At 44.1% G+C, this 27,927-nt stretch overlaps 1 protein-coding gene across 2 annotated transcripts; it reads left to right on the top strand.

Annotated features, from left to right (window-relative positions):
* Positions 1 to 1,576: 1,576 nt before the first annotated feature.
* Positions 1,577 to 27,653, top strand: HIPK1 (homeodomain interacting protein kinase 1). Of its 2 annotated transcripts, none has more exons than XM_084302029.1 (16): positions 1,577 to 1,699; positions 2,188 to 3,265; positions 9,297 to 9,420; positions 11,034 to 11,153; positions 12,504 to 12,590; positions 13,447 to 13,631; positions 13,882 to 14,044; positions 14,368 to 14,590; positions 15,471 to 15,592; positions 17,112 to 17,246; positions 19,778 to 19,917; positions 20,096 to 20,278; positions 20,839 to 21,054; positions 21,303 to 21,541; positions 21,926 to 22,062; positions 23,016 to 27,653. In XM_084302029.1, the coding sequence occupies exons 2-16, from the start codon at positions 2,190 to 2,192 to the stop codon at positions 23,499 to 23,501; spliced, it is 3,636 nt and encodes a 1,211-aa protein (XP_084158155.1). In that variant the 5' UTR covers positions 1,577 to 1,699; positions 2,188 to 2,189; the 3' UTR covers positions 23,502 to 27,653. The 2 variants fall into 2 exon arrangements, with proteins under 2 accessions (XP_084158155.1, XP_084158154.1); XM_084302028.1 differs by having other exon boundaries at positions 19,775 to 19,917.
* Positions 27,654 to 27,927: the final 274 nt, after the last annotated feature.

Raw genomic sequence — 27,927 nt, 5'->3', positions numbered from 1 at the left:
GGGCTCATGTCAAGCTAACTTGAAGCCTAAAATCTCTCGCTTTTTCTTTTTTGGACCCTTCTGAAAGAATAATAGAACGTGTAGAAAAGGCAAAGTCATTCTAATCGTCTGAGGTCCATTCATATGAGCTGCTGTCTGCAGACGGGTATTTTATGTGCATTCACAATTCCTTCTGCTAAAATTTTGCTCTTTTGCTGAAGTTGCTCCAGTTTCCCTACCGTCACGTTGCACTTGGCCGAGTGCCTGCCTCAGCACAAGCAGCCATGGGTGTGCAGCAACTTGTTTGGGACAAACCTTACTTGACTGTGAGCCTGTTGGCCCAGGCTTGGGGAGCTTGGGACTCTGTGAGCAGGTGCCTGGGGAGATAAGGACGTTATTTTAACTTGGTATGTGTGTGCCACTTGTGACAGACATGCAGTGCAGGGTGCTGTGTGGAGCTGATCTTATGCTTGCTTTCCAGGCTTCAGTACCAGTAAAAGATGGAAGTGTAGGGATCAGACCATGTGCAGGGCTATGCTCCTCACCCCACCAGCAGACAAGAGCTGCAAAATTACATGGGGGAGGAGGAGAGAGAGCCTGGAGAGCTAAGTTCCCCCCCCCCCTTCTCTCAAGGGATGAGTTTCACTGAGCCCAGGGCACAAAGCATGTAAGGCTCCCGCAGATTTCAAAGGGCTTCAAGCCAAGCCCTCACCGCGGTGTGTTCTGTACTTTCCTGCTTTGGCGTTTATTGTAAGTCTGAAGAAAATAAGGCTGAGGGAAATGCAGTCCTTCACAAAGGAGAGAGATGTGCCCTCGTCAGGTAGCAGAGCGGTGAGCTGCTGAGTAGCCTGTTGTTAGGGAAAGGAAACGGAAAGTTTTATTTCTTGAATCTCGTGTGTGAACACACGCATCACTCGTCCCGTTTAACACAAACCAGCAGTGCTGTCCCATCCGCAGCTCCTGCTGGGCACTGCTCGCCTCTGCGCACTGCAGCGCTGGTGCTGCCCCAGCCCAGGGCTGGCCCTCGGCGAAGGGTCACGCTTCGGGTGCTGCAAGGCAGAGCCCGCCTGCAGACCCCCGACAGACCCCGGGCTTCCCGGCCCCAAGGATCTCGCAGAGAACCCCTGGGTAACACACACGAAGAGGAAGGCCGTGTCTGACTCCTAGACCCGACCTGCAGCGTGCGGCTACAACCGCGGCACCGCGGCCTCGGCTCTCGCCGACCCCTCGAGGCGCGTCCCAGCTGCGGGCCTGGGCGCTGGGCCCGTCCCCGCAGCCCCCCCCCCCCCCCCGGCCCCGGTCCCGGTCCGGGCCCCGCCGCTTCCGGCCCGGCGGGGGCGGGGCCGCCCCTTCCGCCTGGCGCGCGGTCACGTGGTCGGGCTCGGCGCTCGGCCTGCCCGGCCGCTCGGGGCTCGGCTGCCTCAGTCTGGCGCGGGCGGCCGAGGGGCCCGGAGCGGCGGGAGCGCAGCGGGGCCGCGGGGGGCGCTCGGGCCCGGGCGGCGGCGGCGGCGCGAGGCGGGGGGGGCCCGGCCGGGCCGTGAGGGCGCGGCGGAGCCTGGCGGCGGCGGCGGAGCGGCCTGGGGGCTCCCCCCGGCGTGCGCGGGCCGAGCGGGCCGGGCCGGCGGCCGCGGCGGGGCTATGATGCGCCCGCTGCGGGGCCCCGCACCCCCGTGTGTCCCCCAGGCAGGTCCGGCCCGCGGCTGAGAACCCCCCACCGGCGGTGAGTGCGGGCCGGGGCCGGGGCCGGGGCTGGGGCCGGCCGAGCGGCGGAGGCCCGGCCCCGCGGGGAGCGGGACGCGGCGGGGCGGCGCCGCGGGGGGCGGGCGGGGGCCTCGCGCCGGGGCCGGGCCGGGCGGAGCGGGCCGCGAGCGGGGCTGGGCCGCGGGCTGGGGGGAGAGGCCAGCGAGAGACCCCGGCCTCGCTTTCCGCGGCGCCTTCCCGCTTTCGCGTCGTCTCCCGCTTTGCCGCGCCGTCCTCCCGCCTGGCGCTGGGTTTGCCGTGGCCCCTGGGACGTTGGGCGAGGAGCTCCGCGCCCTTCCGCCTGCAGGCGGGGAGGTAAAATCCCGAGGGTCTGCCGGGAACCCGCTGTTCACAACGCTGCCTTCCTGGGTGTAGGGCCCCGCGTGGCGCTTAGGAGAACGCTTGCCGTTTTGTGCCTCGTTCCTTTGCCCCTAAGTAGGCCTAATGAGTTCGCTTCTCCCTCCTCAGGTATGGCCTCACAGCTGCAGGTGTTTTCCCCTCCGTCAGTATCCTCGAGTGCCTTCTGCAGTGCCAAGAAACTGAAAGTGGAGCCCACTGTCTGGGATGTTTCAGGACAGAGCAGTAGTGACAAGTATTATACCCACAGCAAAAACCTCCCGGCAGCTCAAGGGCAAGCTAGCTCATCTCATCAGGTAGCCAATTTCAGCGTCCCTGCGTACGATCAGAACCTCCTTCTCCCTGCTCCTTCAGTTGAGCACATTGTGGTTACAGCAGCTGACAGCACAGGCAGCAGTGCAACAGCCTCCTTCCAGAACAGCCAAACCCTAACGCATAGGAGCAACCTTTCTTTACTGGAACCGTACCAAAAATGTGGATTAAAAAGGAAAAGTGAAGAGGTGGACAGCAACGGTAGTGTGCAGATAATTGAGGAACATCCACCTCTCATGCTGCAAAACAGACCTGCGGTGGGTGCTGCGGCCACAACCACCACGGTAACCACGAAGAGCAGCAGTTCCAGTGGAGAAGGGGATTATCAGCTGGTCCAGCATGAAATCCTGTGCTCTATGACAAACACCTATGAGGTCTTGGAATTCCTGGGCCGTGGAACGTTTGGGCAGGTGGCGAAATGCTGGAAGCGTAGCACGAAGGAGATTGTAGCCATCAAAATCCTGAAGAACCATCCTTCCTATGCTAGGCAGGGCCAGATAGAGGTGAGCATCCTCTCTCGTCTGAGCAGTGAGAACGCTGATGAGTATAACTTTGTTCGCTCCTATGAGTGCTTTCAACACAAGAATCATACATGCCTTGTATTTGAGATGCTAGAACAGAACTTATATGATTTCTTAAAGCAAAATAAGTTCAGCCCGTTGCCCCTGAAATACATCCGGCCAATTCTGCAGCAAGTGGCTACTGCCTTGATGAAGTTAAAGAGCCTGGGTCTGATACATGCGGACTTGAAGCCGGAAAACATCATGTTGGTGGATCCTGCTCGCCAGCCCTACAGAGTGAAGGTGATAGACTTTGGTTCAGCCAGCCATGTTTCTAAAGCAGTGTGCTCCACTTACCTGCAGTCACGCTACTACAGGTAAGTACTGGCACGGTGCCTGCTCTCAGAACGCCGCGCTGGCGGAGGAAAGCTGATCCTGATCAGTGTGCTAAGGGTTCGCTTCTACACGTGCTTAACTCTTCTGCCATTAGGTCCAGTTCCATCTGGGGGGTGGAGGAAGGAAACGATCAGCCTGTTCACCATTCTGCTTGTTTCCTGGAGATCTCTTTGGCCACTTGCATGTAAATAAATAGAACTTCTGCTTTGCAAATGCGACATAGTGTACAGTCCAGTACCTACCTCTGACCCCAGATTAGTGCAATAAGTTGATTTACCCTGTCACTAGTTAGTGATGATGTGTGAAGCAGCAAACTGGGGAAGCAGTATGCTATGAGTAAGTAGTTTATTTTGGATTGTTTGCCGTGATCTTAATTTTAGCACGGTGACCGCAGTCGTTCGGAAGATACAGAAGCCGAAGGGGTGCCAATTTCTTTTTGCCCTGGTCCCACCTTCATCTGAACTCACTTCATGAGCACAACTTCCTGGATTAGCCCTTGATAAGTCATGTTTTCATGAGACCTGTAGTTCTTTTAAAATGGGGATGAGCTAGATCTCTGTTTCCCTTAGTGAAAAGTGGAAATGGCTTTTGCCTTACTGCTATCTAAAAATTAAAAAAGTATATAAAAAATCTTATTCTGTGGGCAAACCTGTTAAAACTCAGAAATTGATTAGCTGGAGCCACCTGTGCTTTTTTCTTTCAATTATTCCTAAAGTTTGTTTCTTAGGATGTTTTTTAGTATAAAGTATCTGTAGACTTAGGGCTGCAGAGAGAACTGGCATCAGAGGGCTGCGTGTTAGTGGTTGCTTTCAGCGTGCGGCAAGTTCACTTGACACAAGTTAACTGGTATCTAGTCCTTCCAGCTGGGACAAGACAGCATTCAGAACACTCCACCCCATCCTGTCTCTGCACTGTTTGATGTCTTCCCCTAGCTTCAGTTTAAAGCCCTGGCTTGTTGTGAGCTTGTTCTGTTTGTTCCTTGTACTCCCTGTATCCTCACCCCATTTGTTTTGTTTTACTTCCACTGAGTACCAGCTTTCTGTGCTGTTCCTTTCATGTGATACACCCGTTTTTTAATCCATTCCTAATGATCCTCACTCAGCTGGTTGGCCCCCATTTTTTCAATTGTAAACTGTTTTTTGTAACTGCAATTTTCTTTTATGCACTGTGACTCTGTTAACGTGCTTGCAGTCCAAAATGCATTATTAATTTTGTTGTTGTTGCACTGAAAGAGATTACCACTGATCAAGAGTCTGCTCTGTCTGACTTGCAGCAGATGCGGGCAGAGCAGTTTGGGGAGGCATACAGTGCTTTCCCGTTTGTAATATCACACATGAAAAGCAGTCTGGCTGAGGCACAATAGCGAGGGGTGATAAGTATCTTGAAGGGGCTGCCGGGAAGGAAGCTGCCTGCTTCACCTCTGTGCTGAGCGGAGCTCAAAGCCACTTCCTCCTCCCTGCCGCGGGGGGACCGAAAGGCACGGACCCTGAGATTAGATGGTGTTTAAGGGTGTCGGCTCGACCGAAGAATGCTGTGATGTGGAAATCTAGTATTTAGTGTCATAGAATTAGTGTGATGGTGGTGGTTACTAAAATCCATATTCTGGGAACTTACGGAGATGATGTAGAAACCAGGTTATTGTGTGAGATCTGGGTTGCTTTAACCATATGCACGTTAGTGTTGAGATGAGTTTGAAGTTTGATTTTTTTATTTATTTTTTTTAATACTGTGAATAGGAAATTGATATAGGCCACTTTTTCATTTGGTTTTCTGTCAGACGTTAAAGTTTATGTGTTCTGCGTTTGCTTTTTTGCTTTTAATACCTGTTACTGGACTTAGGTAACCTCTGTCTCCTGTAGAGAGACAAAGTCAGATACTATAAGGATGAATTTTCTGATACGTATGTACCCTGAAGGAAAGAAGCATTTCTTTATTAATTATACTCTGTGCTGCTGAACACTAAACAGTCTCAGTTTGAATGAAACTTTGAGCTTTGAATAGGTCTGTAGGAAAAAATGCAGCCTCTTTGCATATTTAGGGGCCATTGCTTTATGGTGCAGCTTTTTCAGTACTAGCTAAATGTGCTGCTCCTCTGCGTGGGCTTGAGTGATACACTGATGGAATGGGGGATGCTTTGCTCTGCTGTCTTCAATTCACTTATTCATGTGGAGAGTTTTGGCTGAACTGTTTGAATTCTTCATATTGAAGCATTATTTTGAAGCACGTGCCTGTCTTCATTTAATTCTTAACACCTCTACTTTACATGTCTTTTTTTTTTTTTTTTTTAAAAAAAAAAAAAAAGGGAGAAGCTTTGGGCCATGCAGTGGCAGCACTGGAAGCCACTGCGGTCCCTTAGCAGCTGCTTTGCTTCCCTGGGCTGCTGACCTCCAGGGGACAGCTCCTGGAATCGCGCAGTGGTTTGGGCTGGAAGGTACCCCTGGAGGTCGCTTTGTCCAACACCCCTGCTCCCTCCCAGTTTTGGTTGTACTTCTGGTAGTCAACAGCTTTCTTTGGTGCTGATGGTGCAGCTGGGCCATGCTTCCAGCTGGGCTGCAGTATGGGGTTTGTCAGGCAGACGTGTTGAGGCTGAGGCAGGTTCCTCCTTTCCACAAGCATTACTGGTGCTTCTGCAGCATGCCCCATCAGGAAGGGCGGTTTTGCTGCCGTGACATGGTTGACTTAGTGTGAGAAGTGCCTGTGAAGAGTTCCTTGGCTCTAAAGCCTGGTGTGGGTTCAGAGTGGCTGCCTGACTCTGGCAGTCACTCTTCTATGCAGTGACCGGCTTCTGGGGCCTGAGGTCTATCAGCAGCAATTCCTGGGCTGAAAACCAGAGTGTACGTTCCCTGCATCAGGTGCAGAAGGGAATGGATGCTCCTGTCTTCCCTGTGGAGGAGAAACAATAGAAGGAAGCGGGCAGCTTGCAGAAGTGAAAAGTCCCTGTAGGCTTCACCTTCCTGCTGTTCAGAGCTTTACTCATGACACGCAAGCGCAGCCATCACGTGTCTCGCTGCCAGCCCTACCTCTGATGCTTCCCGTGGGTCAGTTCAGGAGTCCCTGAGCTTCAAGTCCTGTCTTCAGTTCCTGCCCCTGAGTGCCGAGGGGGCTTGCCGAGCGGAGTACTGCCTGTTCCTTACCCTGCTTGGGCTGTGTTCCCTAGTTCTGTCCCAGTCATGTTGGCCTGGGAAGCAGCCGTGAGTGCTGCCAACTTTAACTTTCTCTGCTTGCTGATGCGGCTTTTGAGCTGTGATGGTGTTACTCGCTGCCCTGCTGGCTGCGGTTGTATAATCTCCATGTTACCATCCTTCTTAACAGGGAGGGGGCTGACAACCTCTGCGTAAACATGGCATGGTTTGCAATGCTAAAACTAAGTCTTGGATTTTTCTGCTGCTGCTGTGAATCCTCTCTTCTCCAAGAGTACTGAGCTTATTTGCTAGCCTTGGAAGTCAGAGCAGACCTTTGCAAGCACAAATGCAAAGGAAGAATGTTTGATTTCATATTTCAAAGAGCTTAAGACAGTAAAGATCACTTTAATCTTTGCCAGCCCAGCTATGAAAGTGACCTACGCCTGTTGTCTTGTTTCAACTCACATCTCATAAGGCCGCTAATTATAGCAGTGTTAAAGGAGATGATAGAGACTCTTATTTACCAGCTCTGTCCTGGAATCAGAGTGCAATCAAGTGGCCTGTGAGAAGTTCATTTAAGTTCCAGGGAACAAAATGCATAGAACTCAATTTACTATCATTCTGGTATTGAGGTTTCCAATATGCAAGTCTACTCCAACGTGTCTTTAAAGACAGACAAACCATCACATTCAGCCTTGATTGCCAGTAATCTCTCTCTCCGTTGGAAGGGCTGGGATTTTTTCATGGGCTTGTGAAGGATCAGCGTGTTCTGCATGTTCCACCAGCCACTTACACTGCGCATTGCTGGGCAGTCCAAACCAAGGGAACTTATGCTTGCAGCCTTCCTTATGTGATGGTTCAAGTCCCCTCTGAAGTGGAAATTCCTGTGTCAGTAGGAGAATCAAGAACACAGACTGTTAGTGATGATGGCTGGTAGACTGATGGCGTTTTGAAAACCCTATGTGCCTGCATTGTACTTCTCTGCTTGTGAAGGCCAAAGGACTGCAGAAATGGATTCCTCCTGTTAGCACGTGTTAGCCTACAGAGAGTTGGATCTGTTCTGGCATAGTTCTTTTACAATATAAAGCTTTAGCTGGAGATTTGGAATTAAAATATCAGATATTGACCATATTAGCATAATCATATTATAGTTCACATATGCAAAACCATTCTAAAGTCAGCTAGTGCCAGGGGTAGAGGAGCAAGAAGGTAGAAAGAGGTTACAGTCAAGTAGAGCAGGAGAGTGGAAGATACCATAGCAGGGAATGGAGTGAATGTCAGAATGTCTTGGCTAAATTAACCTGTAGTAATGAGAATAAAAGATTATTGTGGCTCTGTTCTTGACGGGCTCAGACATAAGAACTTCCTTGCTTTAAAGCTGAGCAACAGTGTGTAGGTGTGACCTCACTGCAGCAAACAGTTGGTTCAACTCCCTGTCATTTTTGATAGCTCTTACAGTTTCTCAGAGGCACTGCACCTGAGCAGCTGAGTACATTTATTTTGGAGACTGGCTAATGGTAGTTGTGTACGGGCACCTAAACCAGAAGCTGTATCTCTGTTACTATAACCCAAAGGGTGATTGATTAATTGGAGAATCACTTCTTGCTGTGACAGCTGGGAGGTACATCCAGGGTGAGCAGTTGAGGAAGGTATTGGATCTGTTGACACCTGTGTGTTACATGAACCCTGTTTCAGGATTCTGTAGGAAAATCAGAATGGGTTTCAGAACCTTTTTTTTTTTTTTTTATTTTTAAACAACAGAACATAACATACAGTCTAATACAAGAAATGGCATGCTAGCCTTAGAGTATGCTACTGAAGTCATATCCAGAAAAGTATGTGGCCTGTAGTTCAGGACTTTTCTGTCTTCTTTTGATGTTGTGTTAGTTATGCATGAAGAAGAGCGAGGTTTTAATATTTCCTGTACTTTCCAGAGTAAATTCCCATACCGATTCACATGGTTCTTGCAGCACTTGGGTTTTATGCTATATGCAAATGTATGACCAGAATTTAGCCTGACAGAACAGCATCAGTTTGTTTCAGAACAGTGTGTAGGTGAAGAGTTGTACTACATCATTTTGTGTTCTGAGTCAGTTCCAGACAAACCTCCCTGCAATTCCAAACTGAGAATTAGGAGGTCCAGGAAGTGGATCCTTCCTGAGTGTGAGTTTTTTTCCATCACCTTCTGGTGAAGGCTAGGCCAGACAGGTAAATTTTGCATTAGGCGTGGTTCGGTGCACAGAACCTGTAACACAACCTTGCAGAGCAGTCACAATCTCTAGCTGCATTCTCCTTGCCCGCTGTCCATTTGTTCGTCTTGAAACTCTCCAAAGAAACCCTGACTGAAAAGCAGACAACAGAAACCAGGCGTTTCTCTGAAGAGCTGCTTTCTCTGGCTCTGCGGATGCCATTCTTTTCCACATGCAAGTAGGCAGCTGCTTTCCTGGGGTAAGGAGGCCTTCAGAGGAAAGCCTAAGCACAGTCTGCCAGAATTGTTCTTCCAAGTTCTGTTAGGGTAGGCTGCGTGCAGTCTCAGGGATGCCTCTCACCATACATACTGTCACGTGTCATCAAACCAGCTATTGAAGGAGTAACTTCATATCACATTTGCATAAAGGCCAGCTAGGACTTTTACGCTGTTCCCACCTATGAGTTGGAGGGCATCGTGGCAATAAACCAAAATCAACCGTGCTGCTAAACGATAAAAAGATTGGCATTTGCTACGATGCTTGAGGAAAGATCTTCTGCTTTGAGGTGCGTCCCCTGGTTTCACATGGATTGACTTGGAGGTGGATGAGGGAAGGAGAAACATTACCTAGAGTAATTTTTAGGTATGCTTTCTGAGCCAAAAATTTTACTTCTTTTTTTTTCATCCTTTTGTTTTCAACAGAGCTCCTGAAATCATACTGGGTTTACCGTTCTGTGAAGCTATTGACATGTGGTCACTGGGCTGTGTGATAGCTGAGCTGTTTCTAGGCTGGCCTCTGTATCCAGGAGCATCAGAGTATGATCAGGTAAGAGCACACGATAGATGTGCGGGTGTTCAAATGAAACCACAATGATCTGTGCCCAGACCCTCTGAACCCAACATATCCTGCATCAGATTTCATCTAATATAAATGAGCTGTTGTTTGTCATCTTGAGTTCATTTTCTGTCTGTGGTATTCTGAGTGTTGGTTTGTCACTGCACAGTAGAGCACAGTTCTGTGTGTTTTAACTGGAGCTGAATGTAGTCATCCAATATAGAGTCAATTTACAGTTAACCCCCTGGCTTCCAAACCCCAAAGCTGTTGAAATACATTACTGTCAAAACAGAAGTGACGAGTGTGTTCTGACTTGAAACACCCTCTATAATTTCACCATGAGGGCAGTTTTTCCATGTGGAAACAAAGCAAGCCTATCATTCCTGTCCTGTTAGTACCTACAGCGGCCCTCATTTTTAATGCAAGGTGTGGGCCCCAAGCTGTCTCTGAAATACAGTGGCAAGTGGCTGTAAAGGCATCTTGAGCTAATTATTTCGTTCCGTGGATACTTAGCATTATTACCTGGGCTAGTCAGTTGCCTGTAAAAGGACAAAATGTCTATATGACAGTCTTTTTTATGCTAATTTTTCCACTGTGGTTTTTATGGTGGTGTCTTTTGACAACGCTTGGTATAGTTTTCCTTATGTGACAAAACACAAAAGTAAGTTTTCAAACTTGGTAAGTTTTTGTTATATCTTCCTGGCACTGTAAATTTCCAAAGGAAGCATGGTGGTACCTTAATGAGCAGAGTGAGTTAGAAAATAACTGAGGTACACCATGGTGGTTTCCTTGCACAGTGAGTTTTGTGTAATTCTGAGAACCTTATCTAGTCATGTAGGTGGGTGGGGAGGAGGTGCTTTTTCCATTGCTTAATAGACAGGATTTTGCAGTCCTTTGTGAGGCAGCGTGAGGTGTGACTTCATGTAGTAGATTTTGATATCCAAATTGCCTTTGAAAAGTAAGGTTGACGTTTTTCATATTTTCTGAGGTTTCTGGAGCAGCAAATGAAGCTCACGCAGAACTTTCGAGAGGGCCTCCAGGAATGAGTTCGTGGCTTTGAGAAGGGGTTTACAATTATTGTTTAAAAATCCTTTGCCTATAAAGCCATAGTTAGGTCTCATAAAGCCAGCAGATTGCTTAGCTGAGCTAAAGTGTAGATAAAAAAGATACTCACCTGCAGGTTCTTTAGGATCCACAGTGGCATAAGTGAAAACTGAATCAGTAGATTCATAAGGATCACAAGTGAGTTTAGTGCCCTGCGATATTCAGTTGCTTTGGCACAGTGGAATAGGAGAAGTTCTGCAAATAAGAAATGAAACACGCTGAGGGAACTATATATGAAAATCTGAACAAGGCCTTGTTACCTTAACATTGTGTTTCCCGTTCTCATTTCTGTAAATCAGTTTCTGTTATCACTTTTTTTTTCCTTAAGCTTTTAGACTCCTTTTGGGAGAGGGTCATGATAAAGGAAATTTCAGTTATCTGGACATCCTTTATTTACAGGTTATTTCTTATTACCTGTGAACAAATCTGTCTGATCATTACTCCATTAGCTAATAGCTCATTTTACTGAGAGTCCTCATTCTTTTTATTTTCTTTCCTAGATACGTTATATTTCGCAAACTCAAGGCCTTCCAGCGGAGTATCTGCTCAGTGCGGGAACGAAAACAAGCAGGTTTTTTAACAGAGATCCAAATTTGGGATACCCACTGTGGAGGCTAAAGGTTTGTCTCTTTGATTACTGATTCTGTTTTGTTCATTGAGGAATCATAGAATGTCCCAAGTTGGAAGGGACCCATAAGGATCATCGAGTCTAACTACTGGTACCACACAGGTCTATCCAAAAATTCAGACCATATGACTGTGAGAGCACAGTCCAAATGCTTCTTAAACTCTGACAGTCTTGGTGCTGTGACTACATCCCTGGGGAGCCTGTTCCAGTGCGTGACCACCCTCTCAGTGAAGAAACTCTTCCTGATGTCCAGCCTGAACCTCCCCTGTCACAGCTTGACACTATTCCCTCAGGTCCTATTGCTGGTCACTAAAGAGAAGAGATCGGCGCCTGCCCCTCTGCTCCCCCTCATGAGGAAATTGTAGGCTGTGATGAGATCCCCCCCTCAGCCTCCTCTTCTTCAGGCCCCCCACTAGTGACCATCAGCCAGCCTGATGCGGTCACATTTACCACAACCCTTTGAGCCCTCAGCCAATTGCTCACCCATCAGATGATGTTTTTGTTCAGCTGTATGCTGGACATTTTGTCCAGTAGGATCCTATGGGAAACTGTGTCAAAAGGTTAACTGAAATCCAAAAGGATCACATCAGCTGGTTTCCCTTGATCAACTAGATGGGTGAGGACTTGATATAAATTCACATCTAGTCTTAATGTGCTGTGAAAACATTCTGAGTATATTTGAATGTTATTTCAAATCCAATCTGTAGCTGACTTGTGTATTGCATTCCAGAAATTGTGCAGACCTCCTAGTACTCATCTAACCATAGCAGCTATGAATGATAGCACCAGCAAAGAGTGGGTGTTAAAGTAACTGAGATAATGGTTATTACCTATTATGGTCTGCTCAGTCTTGGTGAAGTATGTCATCTTGTTGTCATCTCCTGACAATACTGAGAAAAGTAGGGAGTACTTCATGGTGGTGGTTTTTAGTAACAGAAATGTTTGTGTACTGGCAGAGGACAGGAAAGAATCAGATGTACGCTTGATTTAGCTCTAAAGCTGAGCTTCCAAAGGGAGTTTTGCCTTTCCTCTTTGCAAATGGGGGACTTAAAAACATTTATAGCCTTTTCTCTTCCTAAACGAGAAATCTTCACATTAGCGCTACCTAAGGAAACCTTGAAGTGAACTGATCCAATTGGTAATTCAGCTTTGACTGTGGTTAACGAGTGATCTAGTTTGACAGATGTGAACCCATGGCTTCTTTGGTTTGGCACACTAACATAAAATTTATATTAAAGCAGGCAAAAGATTACCTGGCTCAACTCTTTTCTTGTTGCTTTTTCTTTCTTTTATCTCAATTTATCAAATCTCAGTTTATATTAACAAATGCTTTATTTTACAGACCCCAGAAGAACACGAGTTGGAGACAGGGATAAAATCAAAAGAAGCACGGAAATATATATTCAACTGTTTGGATGATATGGCGCAGGTGTGTAGAAATATTGTAACACACAGATAACTCATTTTAAGTACTTAGATTATTGGGGTCTCTAAAAAGGAGGCTCCTGGGCAGGAGCAGTTGTCTTCCACGTGCTGTTGAAAAAATAATGTAGTTTTGCCATGGAGCCAATTTGCATCAGAAATCACTGTATTGAAGACTACAAAAATATTAATTATGAAGCTGTTAGAGATTTCCTGTTCTTTCTTAGGCTTTGATCTGGTGGTTGTAACAAGTGTGCTTAGCCTACATCACTAGAAGTAGTCTAGCTGCAGTCAAGTAGTAGGAAAGCTAAGCACCTGCAGATGTGTTTATAGGATTAGGCCTCTTACTGAGCTTTGGAGATGTCAGCATGCTGACAGGAACTACAGACTCTTCTGTTTTTTTCATTATGTTTTCAGAGGTGAAAAGGAGGAATATCTGAGTGTTTTTAATAATGAGGCCTTGCATCTTAAACATACCAGTATCGATTTTCTCTTGCTTTTGTAGCTATTGTCATGGCTTGACATTTGTGCAGAGAATGTAGGATCTTGCCATTCTGATTTGCTAGCCTCTTACAGCCCTGCAAAATAGAAAGGGCATATTGCCAGGCAGTGGAGAATGAAGCCTGGTTGCTGTCTGTTGAGCAGACCGGCTTCTTATTGAGCTGAGGGTTCCATGTGTAAGTTCGACTTCGGCTTTTAGAAGGGGCAAGGGAAAAGTTGCATGATGGTGCTGTAGTACCTAAAATTAAGCTGGCTAAGAGACAGAAATGTTTAATAACTATTTCTGCTTGATATGAAGTTACTGAATTGTTAAGCAGCAGTGAATGTGATGTTTGCTTAACTACTGCAATTTTGTTTTCAAGGTGAATATGTCTACAGACTTAGAAGGGACTGACATGTTGGCAGAGAAGGCTGACCGAAGGGAGTATATTGATTTGTTGAAGAAAATGTTGACTATTGATGCAGATAAGAGAATTACTCCGCTGAAGACTTTGAACCACCCATTTGTTACAATGACACATCTACTAGATTTTCCCCACAGTAATCAGTAAGCTTCCTTAGGTTGTTTCTTTTGTTTCAAGAAGACTTAGTAGAAACACAGAATAGCACACGTCTACTTTGATGCTGTTTTCTGCAGTTCCTGGCTGATCTGCAAACAGCAAAGGCATGTGTAAGGAAAGGCATGTTCATAAGCTTCCTCTTCATGTTTTAGGACATAGTTAGAAATGTCATGTCTCAGGTATATTGTAGATAATATTTTTACGTATCTCATATTTTCCTTCTGTCTTCTGTTTCAGTGTGAAATCCTGCTTTCAGAATATGGAGATCTGCAAACGAAGAGTTAATATGTATGATACAGTGAATCAGATTAAGAGCCCATTCACGACTCATGTTGCTCCTAATACAAGCACAAATCTGACAATGAGCTTTAACAACCAGCTCAATACAGTACACAATCAGGTAATAGCATCTTGTAGCTGTTTTATATTAACTGAAGAAAAGGAGCAGCCTTTTCTGCAAAATACTATATTTAATTTGTAGTCTTGTCTTGAAGTGTAATTTTCCAAAACTCAAGCCAAGTCATTCTCTTCTTCAGCTAATCATATTGACCTGTCAATTCAGCAATGTAAGTGAAGTTGATGAAATTTGTGTTTTTTCTTATGTTTTAGGTTTTTTTACCTAAAACTTTTTCCTAGTGCTTTTTTCACATTATAGTCTTGACAGTTCCTGTTTGTTTTTATAACAAGGAGGAGTAATAAATCTGTAATATTTTTGTTTTCTAGGCCAGTGTATTGGCTTCCAATTCTACTGCTGCTGCTACTCTTTCCCTGGCAAACTCAGATGTCTCCTTGCTGAACTATCAGTCTGCTCTGTATCCATCATCCGCAGCACCAGTTGCAGGAGTGGCACAACAAAGTGTTTCCTTGCAACCTGGAACCACCCAGATCTGCACACAGACTGACCCATTCCAGCAAACATTCATTGTTTGTCCCCCTGCTTTCCAAAGTAAGTTGAAAAATCCTTTGTACGGTACTGTTGTTTCAGTTAGATGAAAATGAGAGGTTGTGATTAACACTATATTGAGAAAGTACAGAGTGCTGCTCTGTGCTTGTCGCTCAATGCTCTTGCATCAGATATAAATGCAGAATCAGGTCAGACGTGTGTAGACAATTTGGTTCTCTTCCAGGTCATGCTTAAACAGGTGACAGTATCTTGCCTGCCCAGGTTGCAGTCTTTCTCTGGTTGTTCAACCAGTTTTTCCCCCCAAACTGAACGCAACAGCATGACTCAAAAAGCAGCGAACAGCGGAGTCAGGCCCATCTGAAAACAAGAAAATGTCTTGCTATGTTTTTTATGTCAAAAGTGAATATCTGGTCTTCAAGCCAGTTCACAACCATTGATGCAATTGTGTAGCTTGCTAATAAGAAATAAACTGTCACAGATGGCAAATAAATAAAGTTAGCACAAGCATAGCTCTGTTAATCCTGAAAGTTCTCCATTCATGTTCATACCTGGATTGTGCTAATATGGAGTATTATTTATGAAGTGGGAACTGCTAGTGTAAGGCATGAATTTTGAAGTTAGTCTAAAGCAACACAGAATTAATGTCTGTTATCTTGCACATCTGGATTGTTTGTTTCTGAAAACAAGACTGCAGACTTGAACAGAGCTGAGCATTTGAGGGCTGATTGTCCATGATTGCCCTGTATTAGGGCTGCAGGCACATTTACTTCAGCTTGTGTTTTACTAGTAAGCTTTTGTTAAAGGGAACAGCTTTTCTTTTTCATCATCTGACCATGTCTTCTCTTACCTGGTGGGAATTTGATTTGGGAATAATAATAATTAAAACCAGTTTAGTTTAGCTGTGATTTATTCTGTCCCATAGCTGGACTTCAGGCAACTACGAAACATTCTGGGTTCCCAGTTAGGATGGAGAATGCTGTCCCAATTGTACCACAAGCACCTGCAGCACAGCCATTGCAGATCCAGTCTGGAGTTCTCACCCAGGTAAATAAATAAAGTTCAGAGAAAACTGCAATTCCTACCACCATGAAGGAGAACTTGACTCACCTGGTGTTTGGGGCGAATGCTGAGGGTTCTCAGAGCACTGAAAGGTTAAATGGAGATCACTTCTAAGACAGTGTTTTCTTGTTTGTTTTGTTTTGTTTTTCTCCTGGAATATTTTAAGTCTAAACTATTTTATATCATGTGCTTCCCTGTTTGTAAGGGATTGATTTAATAACAGGAATAAATGTGTGCTTTCCATCTGTTAAAAACACTTTTGACACAGCTGTGCACCGCCTTACAGATAGCAGTGTACACTATTGCCTACATTTCAAAAATAAGGCAGCAAAATTTAGATGAAATCTATTTGAGAATTGAGATCCCAGAAAACAGAGATGGTAGCAAAGATAACGCATGTTATGACTTCGTCTTTAAATCAATGGAATTATTTCTGAATTCTCAATTGGTTGCATTGTTTGTGTGAATCGAGCTGTAACAATGACATATCTACTTCTGTTTGCAGTTTAAATGGCATGCGATATCAAAATTCACAGGTCACTCTAAAAAGATGTTTAAAACATTAGTAAAGTGTTGTAAACTAAAATGTGTTTATCTAAAAAAAAAAAAAAATCTCTAATATATACTGAGTGCCCAGTCATTCCCAAGTATTATTCACTGAATAATTGTAATTGCCTTTAATTTGACCATAGTTCTATTTATTTGCATAGTTTAAGTTTTTGCTGACGTTAACACATACTTTATTAATTTTACCATCCAGGAAGTATATTGTACTACTGACCTACTTGCAGAGGAGTAATTTTAGATTGTTCAGTCCAAATAATTCTGTTGGCATTCTGTGATTTCTGTTTTGTTTGGCAGAATTATACAGGTAACAGTATCCAGACAGCAGAATACACTTGAAGGAAGCCCACCTGAATCCAAACCCTATTTTTCTTGAGAGTACAAATTGTAGACTATAAATGTAGTTTTAATTAGATGTTTGAGAGACTAATATTGGTAGTTTCTTGGTAGTTTCATTACAAGTAACTGTTCTTTAATGGTACAAAAAGACCTCTGGTGCCTTTTAATAAATGTCTTAGTTTTTCCAGGAGTACCGTATGTGAATTTGAAGGTATGATATTAAATACCGTGCCCTTCTGGGGGTGCAGTTTGTTATGGCTTAGTGTAGTGTATTTAAGAGACAGTGTAACTTGCTCTCTGGGACCTGGTAAAATATAACAGTAGCTGAACACTATCTCATATTTACTTCTCAGTTATGGTCATCAGAGAGATCCCGTTCCCAAATTCCCCATTCCTTGTGTTCCCCCCAGGGACATATAATTGCATAGTGGAACATGCCTAGAGGGTCTGAGTGTTGTTTTCACTGCATCCATTACAACTCTGGAATCTACTCAAGCACCATAAAATGCCAGTGAGGTGAAACCTTTTCTGGTCCTATTGCTGAACCCACTTATCCCGCCTCAGTACGTTTGTTTCACTCACTGCCTGATCTACATTTCAGGGAAGCTGTACACCACTAATGGTAGCAACTCTTCATCCTCAAGTAGCCACCATCACGCCGCAGTATGCGGTTCCCTTTACTCTGAACTGCGCAGCCGGCCGGCCAGCGCTAGTAGAACAGACGGCTGCAGTACTGGTAATTGCCTCCCTTGATTGTGTTCACTAACTGAGTTTTTGTTTTAACTTAGACTTGCAGAGGGCATGGAAGCATGTGCCATCTTGTGGCTGTGTTCTCGCTACATCTTAATGTCTTGTTGTTTTCCTCCCCAACATTGCTGAAGCACTGTCTGACTCTGATGTTTAGTGTGGCTCTGTAAAGAATCCAGATCCATTGACTATTACTCTTTACTAGCCTAGTAGTATAAAGCTCTTCTAAGCTAGGCTATAGAAGAGTTATAATTGTTCTCGTTCTTTGCTTACTGTCCTATCTTTGCCTTTTGATTTTTGAATACAAAGGAATCAGCCTTTAGCTTGACTCTGCTACAGGTACCTGGATGGCCAGAATTTGAACTACTTGGCAAGTTAGCTACCTACTTTTGTTTTCAACACTTGAAAAGCTGCTTTTCATGTAGAAATGTTTCAGGTCATTAAGCACAGGCTAAAACCTCTAATAATAGCAAATTCTCTAGTGTATTGCTTTAGCAGTTGATTTCTCTTAACCTTTGTTCAACACTGACAGTTTTCTGGCCTTCTGTTATTTGTAGCCAATCGCAGGTAGCTTGCTTCATCCAGAAAAGGATACTGTCCTTCACAGATACTTTGTTCATATGTATTTCTTGTTTGAAATTAAAGGTGAGCGTTAGTATTTAAAATGCCAGTAAGCTAGCTTGTAGGGTATTTGGAACAATTGGAAAAAAATGATGGGGGAAGGAAGTAATACACCTTTAGAAAGTACATGTTTTCAAAATTGTCCTCTTTGTATTAATTTGACACCTGCATTAGAACAACTTTGGAAGTGCCACAGAGAAGTCATTGTAAAACTCCAGAATCAGATCAGTGAAGCTTATGAAAACATTGCAGTACGCTTCAGTGCTGGTATCTTCATGTGTCTTTCAAAGCACATTCCATTTCTTCTGTGAACCATGTTGTTTCTTGTGGCTTTAGTGGTAGTTTGAGTGTCATTTTCTTCCAAGATGGAGACCTCTCCTGAAGTGGAATTTGCTCGAGCCATACCTGTACTGAAATTAAAACCCACTCATTGAGTTCTTCTGAACCGAGTTAACCACTCCTTATTTCTGAGGATGGGAAGGCAGGAGAGTGGGGTTCTCCTGGGTCACAGCTCTGAGCTAAAACAGCTCCAGGGATGTATCTCCTTTCCTCCTCTTGAATTTTGATTGCTGAAAGGCTGCAATCTAGGCTCTGAAAACGGCAAGGGGTGACTGTAGCAGAGCTTGGGACACAAGTGAGATATTAGTGATGTTTTCAAAAGTGCACTTGGACTTTTGATTCAATAGGCAAATTAGATCTATTCTCTTGTGCATGTACAGCGGACTTGACATTCAGCTCCCCTGTACAGCAATGGGAGATCAGAGCCAGTTGTCTCCAAACTGTGAGCCTGGATTCTGAGTTTCTCTGGGACTTCCTATTTCTGTTTGGATTCTGGGAGCCTTTGGCGTGAATTTGCTCACCTTTAGTGCTTCCGACACTTCTCCCCTGCTGCTTCCCCTGAGTTTGCATTAGCCATTTGCTAAGCTTTGCATATTTTTGTCCTTCCTCTGTCAAAACAGTTCGTCGCTTGGAAGGCCCGATTTCTGCCTCTCGTTGGGAATTTAAATATCTCGCTGTATTAAACTCTCTGCTTTGTCTTGTGCAGGTGTTGGCTTTTGGAAAGACGCATGGTGTGACTTTTAACACGTTTCTCTTTATTTTTTTCAATATTATTGTTGTTATTATTCCGCTTATGTTGGCAGAGGTTTTAGCAGTTCTCTGCTTTGAAGGCTTCTTGTTTGGAACCGGTATTTGTAATACGTGGATCTGTTACTTGCAGAAATATTTTGTTTAAAACAGCGTGTTTTTATATTTTGCAGTTCAATCTGCAATAAAGAGGCATGTATTTTCAAAATCATGGGAATATTGTACTGCAGACTTCAGTGTTCTTTTCCAGAAAATTCTGTCTTCTGTTAATTTGAACAGGAATGTTAATAATTCTAACAAAAATATCTTCACGTATCTCCCATGTAAGTAAATGTACTCCACCTCAACTAAAGTAGTATAGAAAAGCCACAATAAGGGAAACATTTCCATGATAATAATGTTATCTCAGCTATCTCAATGTGAGACCTGTAATCCAGAAAAACAGAAAGGACTAAATTGGCTTCACATTTTGGAATTTTTCAGCAGAGCAGGATGCATAAGCTTACATGCAAAACAGTCCTGAACACTTTTGCTGCATCCAGCAGCAGCATGATATGTCTGCATTCTGCAGTACAACTTTTTCCCAGGTGACATCTGGGAAACAAAAGGTTAGCAAGGTGTCAGGAGAAGCTTTTTTCTGTTTTTCATGTTCTCTTGCTGTTCTGAGGCCTTTGGAGAAAGTGCAATGATGTGCCTTTATCTCTGCAAGTTAACAATCTACATGAGTGCATTTATTGCTTGGAACAAGTCTCTCTCTGTCTGTAGGAACCGAGATCTAGTAAGCCTGTGTATCTGTTTGCTGTTTTGCAGCAGGCCTGGCCTGGGGGAACCCAGCAGATACTGCTTCCTTCCACTTGGCAGCAGCTCCCAGGGGTTGCTTTGCACAACTCTGTTCAGCCAGCAGCTGTGATTCCAGAGACGATTGGTGGCGGCCAGCAGTTAGCTGACTGGAGGTAGGGATTACACAGGGTCCAATTCTATGCCCGTGAAAATACGTGCCATTGCAGTACTACCTGCACTGTTTCACCCTCCCCTTCAGTGTCATGCAGGAGCTCAGTGCAGCTGTGCCTACGCTGCAGTGCCTGCAGTGCTGTCATGGGATTTGGGTCTTTTTTTTTTTCTTTGCCTCAGGAATGCGCATTCGCATGGAAATCAGTATAGCACTCTCATGCAACAGCCATCACTACTGACCAACCATGTGACGTTAGCTACAGCACAGCCTCTGAACGTTGGGGTTGCTCACGTTGTTAGGCAGCAGCAGAACAGCAATGTTCCAGCAAAGAAGAACAAGCAGCCAGCGCCAAGTGCAGCCAAGTAAGGATTCATCTCCTACCCCTGAAGATACTGTGGGTGTGTTGTGGAGGTCGCTTTTACGGTGTGGAAAAACCATTCTTATGATTACAGAGTTATTGTCTTTGTAATGTTTGTGCTACAGTTGCTTTTAAATATGTCTTGGATAAGGCCTTTGTACTGTAGTCACTGTTTCAAGTGATCTTACTTCCAATGCCATTGTAAGGATGATGGTTGACCAAGTACTTTACTGTACTGGTCAAAGGGGGCTTTTATGTGTTCAGGATGTGTTGGTGTCATGACAATACAACTGACAGAACTACATCTGACTGACAAGAGGTGGCAGGTTTCTGATAGTGCTCAGCCGGATAGGTCCTGCTCAGAGCATTGCTAAAAGCATTTGTCCCTTCTGGGACACATTCCATGGCATTTTTCTGTATGATTGTATGAGGTTCTCTGGGTATTTCAAGACGTTTCTTTTTGTACGTGTGCTCCAGCCTGCTGAAGCCTAGCTGTCTTTAATGCTGGCGTTGATTTGTCCTGGCCTGCTGACACAGAAGAATACTGATTTGGTTTTCCTTTAGGCCCAGCACGACTCTAGAGACTGTGCCCACTCAAGTTTACTCGCTCATTGGGAGCAGTCCTCTGCGCTCCAACTCCTCCTCCTCCAACGTGGTCGTCCCAGTGCAGGAGCAGCACCAGCCCATTGTGATCCCAGACACTCCAAGCCCACCCGTCAGCGTCATCACCATTCGTAGTGACACTGATGAGGAAGAAGACAGCAAATACAAACCTGCCAGGTAGGAAGTTCATTTAGCAGTCCAGTACTCAGGAGAAATCAGATGAGCCCAAGTGTTGGGGAGAGTGGGGAATGCTATGCACAAAGCCACTGAAAAGGCTGCATCATGTCCACTGTATAATTTGTCTCTTTAATTAACCAGAATCACACTTGACTAGGAGGAGAGTATGAGATCTGCGAGGGAGATGTCTTGTGGGAAAAACTAGAATGTTTCTTGTTTTGTTTTGTGTTTTTTTTTCCCCCCTGCAGTTTGGGTATGAAGCAGAGATCCAATGTCATCAGCTACGTTACTGTTAACGACTCCCCTGATTCTGACTCCTCCCTGAACAGCCCCTATGCCACAGACCCACTTTCTTCTCTCAGGAGTACAGGCGGTGCCCTGGAGCTGCCAAGCAGAGGGGCATCTGACAGCTCCAACTCCCGTACTATCATTGTACCACCATTGAAAACACAGCTCAATGACTGCATTGTAGCTACCCAATCTTCAGGTAGGTATGCTCTCATAGGTTGCTGTGCTCAGTAGTTTTTGCCAAGATTCAGATGCTGTCTCATCCCCGACAGCTTTGTCCTCACAATTTTGAATTGTCTGCATCAGGTCTTCAGCAGCTTGAAGTTTCATAGCTGATGTTTTGAGAATCCAAGCTTCAGTCTGTTTTTAGTTTGATACGTTTACCTTTCATCTATACCTTTGGCTACACATAAATCTGTAAAAGTTCCCAATGTTTTCTTGTACCATCAAATTTTAAATTAGAATTGAAGAAATGGCTCTGTTATGGAAGTAGGTTCTATGTGTTCTTCGGTTACCTAAGCTGGTTATCACAGTATGTGGAGTGTGAGGGGGAAGAAGGGATTAAGCTTTTGAAATCTTTCAGGCATCCTGAGCGGCACCAGTAAGACCAAGCCAGTGGCCTCTGTGAGCGGGCAATCATCAGGATGCTGTATAACACCCACTGGGTATCGATCACATCGTGTGGTAACAAATGGTGTGCAGCCTCTCAATCTCAGCCAGGTAATCACCGTGTGGCTTTTGCTGGCCTTTGAACATGATGCAGTCAGTTGCTTTAGAAACACTTCATGGCACAGAGTGACTCCCCTGCGAGAGGATTCTCAGTTGCTACCTCATTAATTCTTAGAAGATGATTCTGTTCTGTGGCTGTGCAGGGTAGGGTAAACTTTGTTGGAAGTATGGGTGAAGTTTCTTGGGCCAAAGAATTTGCTGCTGTATGAGAGCACAGGAGAGGGAAACACAGTTGTGCCTGTATTCTTTGTTTATACTCCCAGTCATTTCTGTCTTTCGGTGAGTGAATCTTTCTGCTCAGGTGGGAGAGGGACACCAGGATCCAGCTGTTGAATTTGAGTAGTGTTTAAGGCACTAAACAGTATGAGAAGAGGGGGATTCTTCTGTTCTTTACTTTTTTCTAGATCTCACAAAGCCCTGACCAGGAGATTAACCTTGAACCTAACAATTAGCACTTGACTTCCCTTAAAACCTTAGAGCCTGGTTTTACTTCAATTTGTGTTACTACTTTTGATGCTTGAGTCAAGCTGCGGTAGCCTTTTGGAAGAGAGGAAGTGATACATCTCCAGCCCATCTCTGGCATGGGGACGAGACAGGCTTTGTTGTTGTAAAAGGGGGCAGCCCTGCTGCCTCTAAATGACGTGCAGAATGGCACCTTGAGGAAGAGTTAACAGGCTGGGTCAATCTTAGAGCCTGCCTGCATTTGTACAGCCAGGTACTGCGGTACCCCAGGTGTGGCAGTTTGGTCTCACTGTGGAGGAAAAGTAACCTTGGTTTTAGTGGAGCTGCAGTAACCCTTGCCAAATTATCAAAAGGTGGGAAGGGAGTTTCTGACAGAAGTGTCGGTCCTGCAGCTAGAACCCAGGTGTTGATTGGGAGGCTCTGGCTGAACCCTTTCTTGCTCCCTGAGGATACCCCCTAACTTTTACTTTTTTTCCCTGCAGAACCAGCAAACGACAGTGCTGGCTTCACAGGAGAGAAGTGGAAATGCAGGCCCACGTAGGCAACAAGCTTATGTGGCACCCCTCACGTCAACTATTTCTCAGGCTCCCTACACGTTTCAGCACAGCAGCCCCGTGCATCCCCACCTGGCAGCAGCAACTGCAAATGCACACCTGTCCAGCCAGCCACATATGTACACTTACGCTCCAACCACTGCTGCACCACTGGGCTCCACCACCTCCATCGCCCATCTGTTCTCCCCTCAGGGCTCTTCACGGCACACCCAATACGCTGCACACCCTAGCACACTTGTCCACCAGGTCCCTGTGAGTGTTGGTCCAAGTCTGCTGACTTCTGCAAATGTTCCACCTGCCCAGTACCAACACCAGTTTGCTCCCCAGTCCTATATTGGTGCTTCCAGAGGATCTGCTATTTACACTGGATATCCGCTGAGCCCTACAAAGATCAACCAGTACTCATACTTGTAGTTCCTAGTAGAACACTGTCCTGCAATAGGCCTGAGAGATTGGAGAAGGATTTCAGGTGAACCTTTACCTGGTAATGACTGCCTGGCTTTTGTTTCTCCCTTCTCTGCTGGTATGTTGTTCAAAAATGTCTCTAGTGAGTTCAGTCACTAACTGAGCAGCATGCTTTGTTACCAGTACGAGGGTCACTAATTAAGTTTTTAAAGTTTTACTTACTTTTTATAAATGCTTTTAAAAAGTTCATGGTCACACTTATTTAAAATTGTTCTGTTATGCTAATGAGAAGGGGAAGGAAAATCATTGTCTTGGAAGACAGATCCTGATGATTTTTTTTAACTTGGATAATTTAAACAAAAAGACTAGCAGATTATTTTTTCAGCAGCTTGCACAAATCCATATTGCCACTAAAAATGTAATGCACATTTATCTTGTTGTGTTGCTATGACAGTTTTAAAATCAAGTTTAGTGTTTTAATTTTTATTTTCTATTTTAATTTGTCTCTGACAAATTGCTGGCTCTGTAAAAGCCGTTACATCTCCATATATGTTACTGTCAAAGTTTTGTGTTTACTTCTGTTTTTTTGTTTGTTTTTTTTTTTAATTTTTAAGGACTGGTAGAGACAGCTGCCTTGTACTAGCAACATTATATATTCAGGAATCAACATAAACCCTGAAATCTGTTTTTGTTTTTTCTTGAAAATTCTGCATTTCCACAGCATAGTCAAATTTTTATTGCATTCATTGAAGAACTCTTAAGTTTTTTGAACTTTATTCAAGATCTCACTGTGTAACAGAGCTCAACATCTTTGCAAGGATGCTGTAGTCTTCAGTTGAGAATGAATAGTGCCACACTGCTCTAAAATTTGGTTTCTGCAGCATATTAGATGCTGGCCCTAAAACAGAGCTGGATTCCTTCACAGAAGCACAGGACTTTTTTGTTCTGTTTTTCTTAATATTTTTCTTCACGTGATTCATTTAGGAGGGAGTTGAACAATTTAAAATACAATGAAACATCACTGTATTGATGTGTACAGCTTTTTATACTCCTGTGAGCGTATCCTCCTGGATATGTCAACAGCTACTTTAAAGCGCTCTTAATAAGACTTGTATACAGTACATGCATGTAGGAATTGAGGAAAAAAAAAAAAGAGAAAAAAGAAAAAAAAATTCAGATTTTAAAGTTTATTACTGAATTTAAAACTATTTTAGAAGTTTTGTATTGGTGGTGTTTTAATATTTTACATAAAATGAAATATGTACATATTGATTAGAAAAATATAACAAGCAAAACTTCCTGCTAACCCCAAATGTTCTGTCTTTGTAATCAAAATGTGTAGTGATTATACTTGAACTCTGTACTTAGTGTTTGTCTAATTCTTAAACGTTCCTGGGGATGGAGTTTGATGTATCCTTTGTATTTAAACCAAAATGAATTGATTCATGTTGGAATGTATGTGATATAATGCAATGGTTAGAGCTCATCACTGTAGCACTGAAAGAGGAGTAGAGCTTCATGAGAGAAAAGGATACCTTCTGATTTGTTTTGCACAGGTATGTGTGATGAAGAGTTGTTTGGTGTGTCCCCTTATTGTAGTGCCTTAAATGATGATGTAGTGTGAATAGAGTTTACAGTGAGCTTGCCTTATGAGGGACCAGCAAGCCCCCGTCGAATTGAAGCAATTCACTAAGCTTATCACAGCAAGAACAGCAGTATGTTGCATAGGTGCATTGTTCTCGGTTTTAATGCTATCATAAAAAGCTACATTTTTGTTTGGAGTGAAGCGATGTTCCCTTAAAGCTTTTCCTTGAAATGGCACATGTACTGTTAGATGTCTGTCAGTGCATTTCGAATAGGGTAGTGCTGGGAATGCATTGGAATGTTTAGTCTAATATTGCAGAAGTGATTAAATATGTGCAATCACTTTTTATTAGATTAGTGTGGCGTTACCTTCCCCCACGTTAATAGCAGACATTTCTTGTAAAATATTGCTAGCTTGGTGATAGAATATTTATACCAAAGAGAGCCTGCTGTAAAGCACATAATACCATTAAAGTTTTATAAAGCTACTGCTAATGTGGAATTGTTGGGAAGGTTTGTCAGCTGTATGCCTAGTTAGTGTGCAGAGGAAATACTCAGTTTTCATAATCAGTGGAGTTTTTAAACTACACTTTGTTTTCTTGGGTCCCTTGTACTAGGAATTATTTCTCATCTTCAGTATATAGGCTTAAGTATCTTGTCCAAGTGGATAATAAACTCGCTTGAGCGGTAGTATTACTGCAGCAATAAGAGGTTTTGGTAACCTTGAATCCCAGTTCGTGTTCCGTCCCAGTGGAAAACAGGCCAGTTCTCTGACCAGTACGTGAAAAGGGCAAAATTAATTTCTGAAATTAACTTTTTTACTGATAGAGGAAAGTCTGGACTGACCTGAAATTGATGAACTGTTAAAGGTTTGGTATCTCCTTCATTAGAGGGATCAAGGACTTCTGAACTGGACAGTAGCATTAGTGACGTTGTTGTTCGGTGTATTTCTAGTCAGAGCACTTCTGTAAAAGTGAGGATAACCAACTGATCTTGCTATTTTATATCATGGGTGTAAACTATGCTCTTTGTTGCTGTAAGCACTTTCTTTTTTTCCATATTACATTGCTTGTTTTCAGTACTTACTGTGAGATACCTCTTGGGTACAGAGTTGTGCCTTTCCATCAAAAGGCAAAGCAAGTTCCAATTCTTGTGTTTCAGGAAAACTTCATGGCCTGTTTCACAACTAGTAAAGTGTTTTGTGTGCACTTGTAACAGGAAAAAAGACCGCTAGCACAATGTGCTAAAAATTTGAAGAAATTTCCCACTCCTCTGCTCCCACTTCCCACCAAAAAAAAAAGCAGTTTAAAACGATCATTAAACTCAGTCAAATGTATTCCCAAAGCACAGTATCATCTCTTGCACTGTCCTAGTTTCCAAAAGTATTGGAACAAAGAGGACAAGATGGAAACGACATGGGGAAGTTGAATCATTCTCTACGTACAACACGTTGGTATCCCTGAAATTCCTCTGTGAAACACGGCATAAACCAGCCAAACAAAAAAGCCACCCCAGCAGGACCAGGTTTTCACCTCGGCACGCTGCCTTCACAAGCGTGGCAGATCTCAGTCTGGCCCCTGGTATGTGCTGCCCGATGTAAGTAGATTGTAGTTGGCTCTAAGGAGACGCATCCCTTCTTCCCACGCATATACAGCTTTCAAATTAGTTTAAATAATCAACTGTCCTCATTTTCAGAGCTGCTACGCGTTTTGCAAAGAAATATGCTCTCTCTGGGTAGAAATTGGAGTACTCCTTAATCGCTATTTTTCTGAAATAGTTTGGGATTCACCTTTTGAATATTTGGCAACCACAGTCCCATCTAGATTCATTCATGTGATCCATGAACTGATGTTAAATCAGAGTTGTTCCTGACCTGTATTCACAGCTGTGATAGCCACTGCAGAGGCAATGTCTGAAGCTTTCCTGCTTAGCACCTAGTTGATGGGATGCAGTAATTAACCTCTGACTCAGCAATTTCTTTTAGTACATGAAACTAAATTGCTTCTAAATGACAGGATTGGCACAGCCCTGCTTTCTTTTTATTTTATTTAAACTTCTGAATGGTGCCGCATGTCCACATGGTTGTTTGTTGCTAAACTTTATATAATGTGTGATTTCAGATTCAGCTTGAAATATATCTATCTCACTACATGTAGCAGTACATTATATGTAATGTTAGTATTTCTGCTTGAATCCTTGATATTGCAATGGAATTCCTACTTTATTAAATGTATTTGATATGCTAGTTACTGTGTAAAATCTAACTTTCTTTTATGGTTGTGCTCTTCCTTTTTACAGGCCGCTAGATACAGGTAGTTTCTGAATTACTGATCTATGTTTGTATTGCTGATGTACTTAGGGGGTATGTAAAAATCATTTTAACAAAAGAAATAGATATTTAAAAATTTAATACTAACTATATGGGAAAAGGGTCCATTGTGAAAACATAGTTTATCTTTGGATTCAATGTTTGTCTTTGGTTTTACAAAGTAGCTTGTATTTTAAGTATTTTCTACATAATATGGTAAAAATGTAGAACAATTGCAATGCATCAATAAAAAGGGTTAATTTTCTGTACTCTATTCATTTGCTCACTTTAATAGAAAAGGGGGGAGAAAACGTTTTCGCCTTATCCGGGGCGAGGCAGGAGCACCGCTTCGCAGCGGGACGCTGCTCACCGCGCCAGGACGGCCCCGGGGGGGGAGCAGGCACCGGGGGCGCCTCGTAACGCGGCTGCGGGGCCGGCCTCGCCCCGGGCCCAGCGGCGCTCGGGGCCGTCCCGGGGCCGGGGGCAGCTTCTCCCGCCGCCGCCCGAGCTGCGGGGCTGCAGCAGCGCCTCCCGGCCGGGCCC

The sequence above is a fragment of the Netta rufina genome (genome assembly GCF_964035555.1).
Source record: "Netta rufina genome assembly, chromosome: 26".
Classification (NCBI taxonomy): Eukaryota; Metazoa; Chordata; class Aves; order Anseriformes; family Anatidae; genus Netta; species Netta rufina.
This window is presented reverse-complemented; position numbering and strand designations above follow the sequence as displayed.